This window comes from Gekko japonicus, unplaced genomic scaffold (assembly GCF_001447785.1).
Source record: "Gekko japonicus isolate JY-2015 unplaced genomic scaffold, Gekko_japonicus_V1.1 scaffold11, whole genome shotgun sequence".
Lineage (NCBI taxonomy): Eukaryota > Metazoa > Chordata > Lepidosauria > Squamata > Gekkonidae > Gekko > Gekko japonicus.
Window position 1 is genome coordinate 415,803 of NW_015166418.1, and position 13,615 is coordinate 429,417.

The following is a 13,615-nucleotide window of genomic DNA, read 5'->3' on the forward strand; positions in this document are numbered from 1 at the left end:
GCAACAGCATCATCCTGCCTGTACTCTCCAGCAACTGATTTAAAGAGGCATATTATCTCTGGTACTGGAGGAAGTAGATTATCTATCATGATTAGTAGCCACTGATAGCCAATCATCCATTAATTTTTCCCCTCCCCTTTTAAAGACTTTCAAGCTGTCAGCCATGATCATATCCTGTGGCAGTGAGTTCCACAAATGAACTAAATGCTGTGTGAAGAAATGTTTCCTTTTGTGTTTTTTTTACCTTTGTTTTGGAGCCAAGAGAAAGTCATGCAAATAGCTCATTCCAAACAAGATTTTTTCATACCACTCTACACAACACTCTTAGTTTGGTAGTGAATAGTATCACAGTAAAAATTGAGATATTTAAAGTAGTTGGCAGTGTATAACATGTTTTCTTCTCACAAAAGCAGAGTTCAATTTCAAAACAAACTATAAAATAAATATTCTCTTTGACTGTTATCTTTGCACATTGCCGAAAGCTAACACTACAGACTTGCACAATCCAGTTGTTCATGGTGATCTTAACTGTCTAGGACTGCCATTAAATCTTTCAATATTCAGTGATCCTACAAACTCGGATATTAACTCCTGTGGCCTATGCAATTCAAAACAAAACAAAAGCAGCAGCAATACAATGCTACATTTGATTACCCATGCCTTACTTTCGTTTGCTTTTTGTGTCAGTAGTCTGGAAAATGCTAGAGGCAGACATAAGATTTTCTATATATTGTCCAAGAACTTGGTTTTCTGATTTCAGCTTCAGGTTTTCTTCTTTAACAGCATCAACTCTGGCAGACAGATCTGCAAGGACAGAGGAGTTCCGCAATCAGTGTTAAGTTACTGTGTTGCCTTGGTTTATTTTATTTATTTATTTGTCTATCAAATTTCTACCCCACCCTCCCAGCCAAGGCCAGCTCAGGGCGGCTTACATAAGAATCAACACATAAGTTACAATAAAACAATTAAAACAATTCTAAACCCATTTAATCATCTAACATAATAAGTGCTAGTATTGTTATCGTTTGCGACAAACTATACATCACTGCATCCAAAACCACAAAACTTCATGTGGATGCAGGAAATCCAACTTCAAATCCCTGTTTAGCCATGAAGCTTGTCATCCTGCCTTCAAAGAATCCCGTGCGAAACATACTCTGCAGGGCATAAATGTGATCAGTTGCCAACTCCACCTAAGCTCATGCAATAGCACCCACACCAGTTGTTATACTGAGTAAAATGGAAAGAGTCCTAATGGGGTGTTTTATCTTCCTTAACTGCAGTGGGGCTTGCAGACAGGGTTACCGACAACCTGAAGGAAAATCTTGATACCTCTGTTAAAGGGATCAGGTACTTTCTTCCAGGTTATTGGCAACCCAACCTGTAGATTGTCAATGCGTCTGTACGAGTGCAACCCCCACTCACACCTGAAGTCACTTAGCCTGTCTGGACATTCACCCGGTTAAACAGGGTATAGGACTGCTGTCTCTGCATCTTTAACAGTGCTTGTAAATAAGTTACCCTTCTGGGTGAAAGCCACTAACCTTCAAGTGTATGTTGCAGTTCCAAAACCTGATTAATAAGCCGCATTTTCTCTTCCAGTTCCACTTGATTTTCAGCCTCAACAGCTATTAAGAAACAGATAATCTTGAGAACAGCTAAATATTGTCATAAATGAACACAAAAAAGGAATAAAATGCCATCTACCATCCATATCTGCATTCATCGTGGTTGAATGAACCTTCTCCTCTCTTGAATCCTGTACTTCAGAGATGTGCTCTGTTTAAAGGGAGGAAAACACCATCAATGGCATGCATATTATCAGACCAAGATTTCCTAGTTTAATCTTTTGGTTGGGTTACATCAGTCATCCAGACTCCAACACACAAGACTAAACAACCTCATGGACCTTTGAAATACTGCAGGGAAACCTTGTTTTGTTTTATCTAGTTGCAGGCCACTTTTAAGGACAGAGACAAATTGGCAAATAAAACAATTTTCATAAAAGGAAATTAAAGGCAAAACACTCCACACTGCCCTTTTTCCAACAACAGCTGATTCAGATCATATGGGCATCCATAACCACTTCACACTGTTCTCTTAGTGCCGTTAGTAAATCATAAAGTGATACATGCCTTGAACAAACAACATATATTCTTAAATCCCAGTAATTTATCAATTTTAATCCTATTAATCTGCTCACTGGGTCAATATCCAGAAGCAAGGATTAAAAGTAGAAAGCTGGCTAAGGGTTAAAATAAATCAGTCCCTGCTGAAGCTTGTTGCACATTAATTCCAGAAGTTGTCCTGGAGTTCTGACAATGGTACTACCAAGGTACCAACCGTGCCCTAGCTAAGCAGATCACGGTTTAGTTGGCCCCTGGAAACAATTTGATATACCACTGTGAAGTGGAAGAAAAAAGTAGAACATAAATGCAATAATAAATACTGCTGTTCAGTGTAATACCTTGAAGTTTGCTTACCCCAAATTACTTGCAAGTGCAGTAACTTCCTACTCTAAAGAGGGGTATTTCCTATTATCTGACAGGAAAGGGGAATTCTAGAAAGAATGCATGGTATGTGGATGATTGAAAGTAACATCAAGGTCCCTTGGGGATTACATATGCAGGGTGGATGTGCTGGGCTCCTTCATTTTCCATTTCCCATTATAGCAATATTTGGCTATCTTTGCTACTGGAAAGATGCCCATCCCTGAAGAGCTTTCCAGGCGCATCTCCTGCCTCTCCAATTGGCAAGATTTTGTATCACCCCCAAAATGAAGCCAGAGAGGAATAAAACCTCCCTCAGCACATGTTGGCACTGGTGGCCTAGCCTCCCCAAAGACAGCACTCCATACCTGACTCCCCAGGCAAGAGAAGCTCGTGTGTAAGCATCCATCCCTGCTTCCCTTTCTCCTTCACTTTATGACAAGTGTTCACTCTCACAGGTTGCCCTCACACCCCAACCCTAGCGTAGTCCATGGAAACTAGTATGCCTGCACAGTTTCCTTGCCCAGCTACCAGTGTGCCTTGTGCCTTGAAAAACAACTGGCGTGACAAAGAGGCGGGGCTTAGGGGAGATGGATCTTGGAGGCACCAGTTGTGGCCAGGATGTGCTTGCTGCTCCACATGAAAGGGCCAATAAGAGAGGGGAGACATCAGCCGAGACTTCCTGGTTCTACGGGCTTTGGGTTGGGCTCCTGGGTTTTGCCAGGTTGCATCTGCCATGGCAGCGGGTGCAGGAGGGGTTGGAAGAAGGGTAGTGGGAGCATCTATCTTTGCCTCTCCCAAGGGGGTAGGAGCCCAAAGCACAGGCTGGTTAAAAGGCAGCCTAAAGCAGGCAGTCAAGCACCTCATAGCTTAGGCTGGTCTGGCTGGCTGCTACAAAAAGCTGCTCCGGGGATGTTTCAAATGTGACTCCCCTCTGATACATCTGTGATACAGTTAAGATAAAATAGCACCTATCATTTTCATGCTCCATCCATGGGTGAGGAAAAACAAGGCCAACTTGTTTTACCAAGCTTTAGAACTGGAAAAGCATAGTAGGTCTATGTGCGCACGTACTTGAGACCAAGTCCCATTAGACTCAGTAGTAGCACTTACTGCCAAGTAATTATGGACAGGATTGCATTTGTGAGGAACAATACTGGAGGGAGTGAAGCCTTGCCTTGGTGACACATCACCTCACCTCCCCAACAAGCAAGATTTGGGGGTCAGGGAGAGGATCCTTATTTTCTTCCCCTTTATAAGGTTTTGAACTTTCTGGCTATAACAGTGGAAGTTCTGTGCATTTGAACAAGTTAGCATGGCTTTATCCCATTTTCTCGTCTGCTAGGGTCTTGGCCTGCTGTGGTAGTGGCACAGATCAGAGCAATAGGTCAGAAACTATTTGTTAACACTACTTATCAAGGTGTTACAGTGCATTTCAAAGGAGTTTTCCCATGGAGAGAGGACGGAGTCAACAGAGCAATTTTGAACCATGCAAAGATCTTTTAACCTTTGGATATCAGTGAAAATAACATAATAAACCAACACTATGAGAAATGTATTTTAATAATATTAAATGTGGCTTAAAGAAATGTAGAACTACTAAAAAATATCCATATTTCCAAAAGATGCCTTCTCAGCATCACAGGGTTTCCTGTAAATGGTCTTCAAAATTTCACCACAACTACTATCAAAAGGCGATTATAATCCAGGGCTATCTCCTTACAAGCTCCAGACACTCCCAGACCAACATTTCCATACTGTAAAACAAAGCCAATAGCAGCTACCAAAAATCATGCCAAAGAAATATGACTGGATCTGGCTGTCTTTTCCATTCTCAGTTCTCCTCCTTACTGTAGTCTCCCTTCCACATTACTTTTGTGACCCAGGGCTCTTTTTGGGGAAAAAAAAAGCCCAGGAGGAACTCATTAGCATAATAGGCCACACCCAACAGCAGACACTCATTAGCATATTAGGCCACACCCCTAACAGCACAGCTCATTAGCACATTAGGCCACACCCCCATGTTACCAGAAGTGTGGTTATTCAGCCACACCCACCTTTTGCTTGTTATTCTGTTTACCTTGTTTGTTGTCAAGACCCAGGGCTTTTTTGTAGCAGGAACTCCTTTACATGTTAGGCCACACACCCCTAATGTAGCCAATCCTAATGAGTTTCTGCTGTTGGGTATGGCCTATTATGCTGCGTTCCTGCCCAAAAATAGCCCTGCTTTTGTCTGTGCAGGTCCCATGATCCCTAGCTTAGAATTTTTTTGTGGTGAAGACAATTCCTAATTTCTTTTTCAGCAGCTGAAAAGGTTGCTGGATCCAACACATGCATTGCAATCCTAGGAACATTTCCCCAGGACTCAGGAGTAAGACCCATTGAATAGACCTCAGTAGAATTCTGGGTGGACCTGCTGAGGATTGCTCTCACCATTTCCTAAGTATCACCATATCTAGAGAGTCTTCTACAAAGTGAGGTAAATGAAAAGGTCATGTAGTACAAAAGATGGTCATGTAGTACAAAAGCATCTTAAATACCAATGCATTTGTACCAGGCAGAGTTCACTTTGTCATTCAGTGGGCAAAGGGCAAAAAGGTGAGTGGTGAGGAAGAAGTGTTTGATTCCGAGGAAGAAGTGTTTGATTCTATCAGACTTGAACAGGCATGGGTTCGCTCACCACAAAAAAATAACTGTCCCTCCTTTCAGATTTACCATTCAGACTCACCTTCTGTTAACAATTCATTAACAATTAGGAGTAGTCCACACCTGCTGTGAGTGGATCATTCTGCTCTTGTGACTGGATCGTGTGTTCTTCTGTGCTCTGCAATGTGATGCCACACCTATATCCTGGAAAAATGGGAGTTCTTGTAATAATCCCACTTCTGGTGGGTGTATGCGTGTATTTTCTCTGTCAGCTAAATTCATGAAACTGAAGAAGTGTGGTCTGGCTCACAAAAACTTAAGCCACAATACATCTGTAGTGCTTACTTACATGGCTATTCCTCTGGAATTGTACAATGTACCTCTTTTTTCTTTTGGGGGGGCTGTGGTTGGGGGTAGGTGAAATATATTTGTTGAAAATATACTGAGAAAGATAGGGAAAGGATAGCGTGAGAGACCTCTGCTGTCTAAACAAGGTAAGCACAGGTGGTAAAAATGACGAGTTGTGCCTAGAATGTAAAGGTGTTTGTGGCCTCAGTGAAACTATAAACCTTGCAGTATCATCATTCATACCTTAAACCCTAATCCTAAACAGAGGCAGGTGATACCTGTGCTGTGATGTACCTACAGAGAGTGGCGCACATTGCAGAATATGCGTAATAGATCCAGCCTCCCTTCCACAGAGCCTCTTGATTTCAATGGGCTTGGGTGTCCCTAGGTCCTATAAAGAACAGGCTGTTAAACATGCCACATTTATTCATCACATATCTCAGTAGCATGAGGACTATATAAATATTTGGGTTAGTGTACCTATGGAAGCAGGATTCCTTCCAGGAAAGATCGACATCCAACTACATGTTGCATGTAATCTGGAAATGGGTAGGTATGTTAATGTATTGTAGCAAAATAAGTCCAGTGGTACCTTAAAGACTAACGACCATTTCAACATGAAATTTCATGAGTCAGAGCATTTCTTCAGATGTAGAAGTTAACTGAAGAAGTTCTCTAACTCACAAAAGCCTATGCTGAACCAAATGTTTAACATGCCACTGGACTGCTGTTCTACAATGTAATTTGGGCCAATTTCAACTACCAGTTTGTTGGTGTGGTTAAATACTTTAAGGAGGAGGTGGCTGAAATGGCGAATGTGGGGAATGAGAAGGAATCCTCTTTCGTGCACTGCTCTCTGGCCTCAGAGCCTACAGTACTGTCTCTTGACAGAGAGCTGGCAGCGGCCCTGGAGGGAAGGGGGGAAAGGAAAGCAGGTGCTATTACCCCTGGATGAGTGAAGGGAGGGACCACTTTGGGAACTAGCTGACAGAGCCAGCCCCTCCAGATGCATCTGCTGTTACTTCTCTGTGACTTTGATTCCAGACCCCAGTTAGTCTCTGTCGGGAGTGGCTTATGCTGGGTGGGAGAACATGGCTACTACACCACAAGGCTCCTGTGACAGGCATTTAGCTAGCAAAAAGTATATTGTCCACTACATTACATAGGAAGTATTGCATTGGAGGATGCCCCTGGGGGAAAAAAAACCTTTAAAAAAGAACCACATTCAACAATTTTTATAAAAATGAGAAAATAACTTGGGATATTATGGGATTTATAGTTGATCCTCACCTTGTCTGTCTTATTATAAAATTAGAGCTGCTGCAAGCTGTTTGTGTTCAGAAAAGGGCCCTTTAAACCCATATAATCCCTTTTAATCCATACAAGCAATCCTTGGGTGTTGTAGCTGTGACATTGGAACTTCTCTGTGACACTCTCTGATTGGCTACTGAAATGTTGCTAGAATGGAAGAAGGTGCCATCTCCCCCTAAGAAATGACCTGTCCTCTGAGCTTTTAAGCAACTGAGAGATCATTTCAGGTTACCACTTCTATAATATTGTCAGAGTACACCATTTCCTATGTTTCCAGTTGATTTAATTGTATGCTCAGAAAAAAAGTACAGCTGTTTTGCTGGGGAGGGGCGTGGTAGCTAACACATACACATGATATGAAGAAAGTATTGTTTACCCCCCACCCCATATAGGCTGCTGTTGCATGTGTTTGGCCCTCTGGGATTTTGAACCCCTTTCTGCAGAGATTTCTGTGTTTTGCAGCTGAAAGTACATATTGCATCTCTCCTGCACACTGAACTGTTAGAGGCTTGTATTGGGAAAGAGGCTGCTAACCAGTGTGATGTTGCAGCTAGAGTACTGGACTGTCTAGAAGGTCCAGATTCAGAGGAAGCTCACTGGGTGGCTTTGGGCTAGTCACATAATCACCCAGACTGACCTGTTTCTCAGGGTTGTTGTGAGGATAACATTGGGAAAGGAGAACTGGATGTACCAGCCTGAGCTCCTGGGAGTAACAGCGGGATAAAAATGTAAATTTGTATTTTTAACCTTGGTAGACTGCCTTGTTAGCTACTTGAGATAAAGCAGAACACAAATATTTTAAATAAAATAGCTCTTCTTAGCTGCTTGGTTTTTGTGTGTGTAAGAGATAGTGGGTGACTGTATAGAAATATTGCTTCTGTATTCACATGCCTTCTCCTGTGATGTCTTTCTGATAACAGGCTGTGTCTTATTTCCTGTTGCAAGCCAAATGGTGGGCCAGGTGGCCTGAACAACTTTATAACCCGCATTCTTCACACTTCCATGCTAGAAGCTAGACTGTAAGGCTCCACTTCCTGGCCCACATGCGACAAGTCACGTATACAATGGAGTAGCTGGAGTTTGGGGTCACATGACTGCAGGCAGGGTCTCCAAACTTCCAGCCAATCCCACAAACCTGATGTTAGCAACCATGGCAACCAACAATTGGGCACACCCATGCCCACTCGCAATTGGCTGATGGCCACAGCTAATTTGTGACTGGAATTGGGCTATACTTGATTGATCCCTATGAGAGTGAGTCTCTTAGCTCTCCCTTCCTCCTCTTGTCATTATCTGTTTTATGGCACCTGAAATGCTGCCTCTTGAGAGACGAAGAGTTACTTTGTGACTTGGAGCACATGGCTGTGCAAAAATGGGATTTCCCTTCAAAATCCCTTGGTCCTGGGACTATCTTGGACTGATGAATACTCCTGACGTGGTAACTATGAATCATTAATGTTTAGTTAAGGCAAACAGCCCTAGCCTTTGTTATTTTTGTAATCTCTGGTAGTCTATGCTAAGCTCTGTACTGAATAAAGATCACCCCATATGCTACCTTGGTAAGAGTGTGCACCTCTGGACAGAGTTGCTATTGTGTTAAATCCCAGATGCTAACTAAGGGTTGGAATCTCTCCCTTAGGAAAGGCAGGGACTAGTGAAAAGAGGTTCTGGTGGCAAATTGTTGTGAAGACCAGAGATGGTACAGACTGTCTCGTGGCTTACAGGATTCCCTCCCATTCCTGGCCTGGCCTGGGTGGCTAAACCCTGTACAGTGACACCATGGGGTTGCTCAACCATTGTAAGTGTGTTGGTTGTTGCATGCCCAGAATAGTAGTGGCATCATAAACAAGTGTGATCAAGACTGATGTGGGGCAGTAGAGTTGCCAAGGAAGTTGTGGGAATGGCTGAATGAGCATTGTTGTTATAACCGTACTAACTTGGCCCTCTGTTGAAGTTGGGAAAGAGTTATTTTTGTCCCTGTGAAAGAGGTGTAAGAGGTGTCTGGGAGATTTCTGAGGAGGAAAGGAGGTGAAAGTCATTTGAGGAGAAGGAGTATCCAGTGTGAAGGATGGCATGGCCTAAGAAGGCGCCTCAAGAGAGCTACAGTTTCTGGAGATGAGCAGCAGAAATGGGATACAGAGCCAGGCAAGCTGTAGCTCAGAAGTGCTGCCTTGCTCGTGTGGAGCCCTAAATAGCGGGGCACCCCACTTCTGATCTGAACCAGAGACCCACAAAGTCAGGCCAAGGAAGGCACTCTTGGCCTGAAACACTGAAACACAGAGCTAGCCACAGCTCTGCAAAAGGGTTTCAATGTCAGGTTGCACAGGGCAGCCCTCCAAAGCAACCTCCAACTTCCCCCTCCACTCAGAAGAGGTATGCTTATGGAATAACAATGAATTCCACTGAATGTGTGAGACTCTCAGAAGGTCTCAGAGAGACAGTAAAAAGATTCTTAACACCTCTTTGCTTCCAACTTTCGTGTTGCCTAAGTTTGAGTTTGTATTTTGTGTTCTACTTCTGAAGGGGGAAAGGTGATTAGAGGGACAGTGAAAACCATTGTGCTGGAGGCACTGCTACTCTCCCCCCCCCAAATTAGGAAGAAGAAGAAGAGAAGAGATTGGATTTATACCCCACCCTTCACTCGGAGTCTCAGAGCCGTTTACAAACTCCTTTCCCTTCTGCTCCCCACAACAGACACTCTGTGAGGTAGGTGGGGCTGACAGAGCTCTTTTGATAACTGCTCTTTCAAGGACAGCTCTTGTCAGAACTATGGCTTGCCCAAGGTCATCCAGCAGCTGCAAGTGGAGAAGTGGGGGATCAAATCTGGTTCTTCCAGATCAGCGTTCATGCACTTAACCACTATACCAAACCACTACACCAAAGTAACCAATCCAGGCCCCATATTTTCTTCTCTCAAGTGGAGTTGATGGGAGAAACTGTTACATTAACTTGTTGTATTGTTTTGCTTTCTACTTAATCCACTAGGAGTGTGTCAGTGTTGACATAGTTTTGGGAATCTGAAATGGGTGTGGATTGTTTTGGAGTGCACATATATTGTGTGTATGTGGGGGGTGGTCGGTCAGGCTGTCCTCCATTTGTGGTGAGTTGTGAGGAAGGGTAACAAGCTGAACGTCATGAAGCAGATTTGCTTCAGGTGTCCTGTACTTTGAGCCTGTCAGCCAATAAAAATAGTCCATGTTGGACTGCATGTACAGGACTGATGAGAGCCTCTGTCTGGTTTGCCTACCTCATTCTTCTCACCTGACAGCCACTTTTGAGGGAGTCCTGCTAGCCTATCCCTTAGCAATAGGGCTTGTTTTGGGAAGAAGGGGAGCAAGAGGAACCTGGTTAACAGAGAGAAGTGGTAGGATTCCTTGGAAGAAATGTGGGACGACATTGTAACAGACAGGAAGAATGCATAAGGACTTAGCAAGGAAGAAGGGGAAGGAAAGGTTCTATTGAGTAAAAATAGTGAAACTTATTTCTTCCTTACTGTGCTTTCCTTTTGAGAGGGGTGGTGCTGGTAGAGTTTGACCCCAAGATTGTAAAATGTTGAGACAAGAGATATACCACAAGTGTCATAGTTTGTTTTTAAAGGGCTATGACTTCTCCTTGGTCACCAATGCTTAATATCCCCAGTCTTGTCCCTTCTACACGAGACCTCATTAACCACAATATCAGAACCCAAGCAAGAGAAGTCAGCAAGCTAGGCTGGGACTGTATGTATGTGTATGTATGTCTGTGTTTTGTACTGCACCCAAATTGTAGCTTTGGGAAGCTTCTTCACTCAACAGAGCAGCTCCTTCACCCACAAATCTAGATTCTCAAATGATGAGTTTAGTGGAGAACAAGGTGATAAAGTCAGCTCTCTTTGTACATCAGGGCCCAGAAAACTGAGCTTATCTCCACTTTGTACGGTAAGGCCCAGGGAAAAAAGCTGCCTCTATTCGAGTCTCTCTGAGTAAACAGTTAAAATGCCAGTAAGGACACAAGCAAAAGAGTTACCCCCTTCATGTTTTTGCTCTACAGACACTGCAGTATTTATCAAAAAGTTGCCTGCATTTTGTTACTTTTTCAATATGTGATTTTGAATTTGTGTCACATGTATTAAGTATTGACCTTGCTGTTTCTTTCCTGGAGCCTGACACGCAGAAGTTAAGCAGGTGAAGGTTTTTATATCACATTACAACATTGTTCTATGTTAGACACAGGAGCAAAGCTGGTAAAAAAGGAGAAGAAAGTTCTAGTCCTTATGAATTTTATGCCACAGAGGAATATCAATAAGATGTTGTGCTAATCACATTTTCTATACGTTGATAAGTAATATTTTGTAAAGTCACCCATCAGGAGATTGATATCCACTCAGTGTTGCTTAAAGAACATCAAGAGAATTAATTCCGTTGCCGGAAATACCAGAACATTATTCTCAGTAATGTTCTTGTGTTCATTTTTTTTTTGTTTACACAAACTGTTTTCACATTATATAATTAGAGCATTTATTTGAACTAAATGGATTTTTCATATTACAGTGTACAAAGAGTGAGAACTGATTTTTAGAGCAAGACACCAATGACTCTGAAATCAGAGCTTCCTTAGATGTAATGGAAAACCAGAGCTAATCCATTTCTTTTCCTATTAATTCTTCTTTTTTATATTCTCTAAGGCATTTTTCCAGATCAGGTATTCATGATATCATAACCCATACTATCTTCAACTTACAGGACTGGCAAGTTTTCACTGTACAGACCTAATTATCCATACTTAAATACATTCCAAGTTCTAATTAAGATTTCCTAAATCTAGCTGTCACTGCTTTCAATAGGAATTAATTTATTCAGTTTCAGTGAAAAGAACATTTTCTGTATAATACCAATGCTCTTACTAGTGTGTGAGACACCATCGGTTGTAAATACTATTTCTGAACATGAATATCTGCAATTATACCACAGTTGCATAGACAGAGGCTCAGCATGATGTCCTCCACGTAACAGGCAAACAGTAATAACCTGTCACTTGGTATGGGTGGTGCTTTTGGAGCATTTATTTCCCACGCATCGATTTGTAATGGACAGTCTTCCATTGTGGGTCTTCTAAACCAATAAGCAGTTGCTATTTGGTAAAGATGTAGACACCACAGGAATCTGTTTCACTGAATGGCAGCGTTTTTCAGACCACATATTCTCGAGGGTAGAAAACATGTAGAGTTTGTTTTGCTCTGCTATTTAGACCAGTGTTTCCATATCCAAGAAGGTTCAGATTTCTTGCCTTCCATTGTGTTGCTTTTGATAAAAGAGTCATACAACTTCATACCCACAAAGAAAAGATTACTGTGGAGTAAACAGACCACACTAGAACTCAAATTACCAGGCGCACAGAAGGTTCCAGCTTAACGTACATGCCTGTGACACTCCCTTTACCTACTGTTTTCAAAAGACAAATGGGGAAAGGGATGATTTGGGCATGACTCATTAAGGGCCCCAACCCACTAGTGCATGAGCATTGGACCATACTAAGATTTTGGGCCCATGATGCCAGTTATAAGTCCCATAAAATGCCCAGAGCCTTTCGGCTCCTATTTTCTCTCAAAAGCCTGGCCTGAAGTCTTTTTGAATAAGGCAGGGCACAAATCAATACAAACAAATGAAATCACGTGAAATGTTCAAAGTCATCACAGAAATCACAGTTTACACCAGACTACTGGCAGTCAGAATAAATTTTATTAACCGGTACATGTTGCAGTCATGCATTACTAAACTGGAGGCAGAAGTATTGGATTTTATACTTACAGTTTGAATGAAAGTTTATTAAAATTCTGAGGTGTGTAATTTAACCAGGTCAGTTAATACTAGTTACTAATTAATTTGGAACTCTCTTTGTCAGTTAAGAACATAAGAACATAAGAGAAGCCAATGTTGGATCAGGCCAATGACCCATCCAGTCCAACACTCTGTCACACAGTGGTCAAAAATACCAGGTGCCATCAGGAGGTCCATCAGTGGAGTTAGGACACTAGAAGCCCTCCCACTGCCCCCCCCCAAGAACCAAGAATCACTTGCCCCAGACTGAGAGTTCCTATCTATACCTTGTGGCTAATAGCCACTGATGGACCTCTGCTCCATATGTTTATCCAATTCCCTCTTGAAGTCGTCCATGTTTGTAGCTGCCACGACCAGAACGGATAAAAGGAAGTACTTCTTCACCCAAAGAGTGATTAACACTTGGAATTCACTGCCACAGGAAGTGGTGGTGGCTACAAGCATGGACAGCTTCAAAAGGGAATTAGATAAGCATATGGAGCAGAGGTCCATCAGTGGCTATTAGCCACAAGGTATAGATAGGGACTCTGGGGCAAGTGATGCTCTGTCATCTTGGTGCTTGGGGGAGTCAACAGTGGGAGGGCTTCTAATGTCCTGGCCCCACTGGTGGACCTCCTGATGGCACTGGTATTTCTGGCCACTGTGTGATACAGAGTGTTGGACTGGATGGGCCTTTGGCCTGATCCAACATTGGCATCTTGTATGTTCTTCTGTTCTTATGACCTCCTGTGGCAGTGAATTTCATGTGTTAATCACTCTTTGGGTGAAGAAATACTTCCTTTTATCCATTTTAACCTGACTGTTTAGAAATTTTATTGAGTGCCCACGAGTTCTTGTATTGTGAGAAAGGGAGAAAAGTATTTCTTTCTCTACCTGCTTTATCCCATGCATAATCTCAGGGGTCATTTCCTGCAGGAGCGCACAGTAAAGATCCCAGGGGGCAGGCACATGAAACAAGCCCCATCCCTGCTCCCAGCAGCCCTCAGTCAGAGCAAGAAGCAGCCA

At 42.7% G+C, this 13,615-nt stretch overlaps 1 protein-coding gene across 1 annotated transcript; it reads right to left on the minus strand.

The window, feature by feature from the left end:
• Positions 1–661: 661 nt before the first annotated feature.
• On the minus strand, positions 662–1,771 carry SCOC (short coiled-coil protein). The gene is made up of 3 exons (XM_015411603.1): positions 1,708–1,771; positions 1,545–1,628; positions 662–804 (listed from the first exon to the last, which is right to left on the minus strand). The coding sequence occupies exons 1-3, from the start codon at positions 1,724–1,726 to the stop codon at positions 662–664; spliced, it is 246 nt and encodes an 81-aa protein (XP_015267089.1). The 5' UTR covers positions 1,727–1,771.
• Between the last annotated feature and the right edge of the window lie 11,844 nt (positions 1,772–13,615).

Bases quoted from the DNA above. Each gene is read 5' to 3' on its own strand.
- SCOC (XM_015411603.1), bottom strand. The intron at 805-1,544 runs GTTAGTGGCTTT...CTGTCCTTGCAG, and splicing joins ACTGCAACATACACTTGAAG to ATCTGTCTGCCAGAGTTGAT.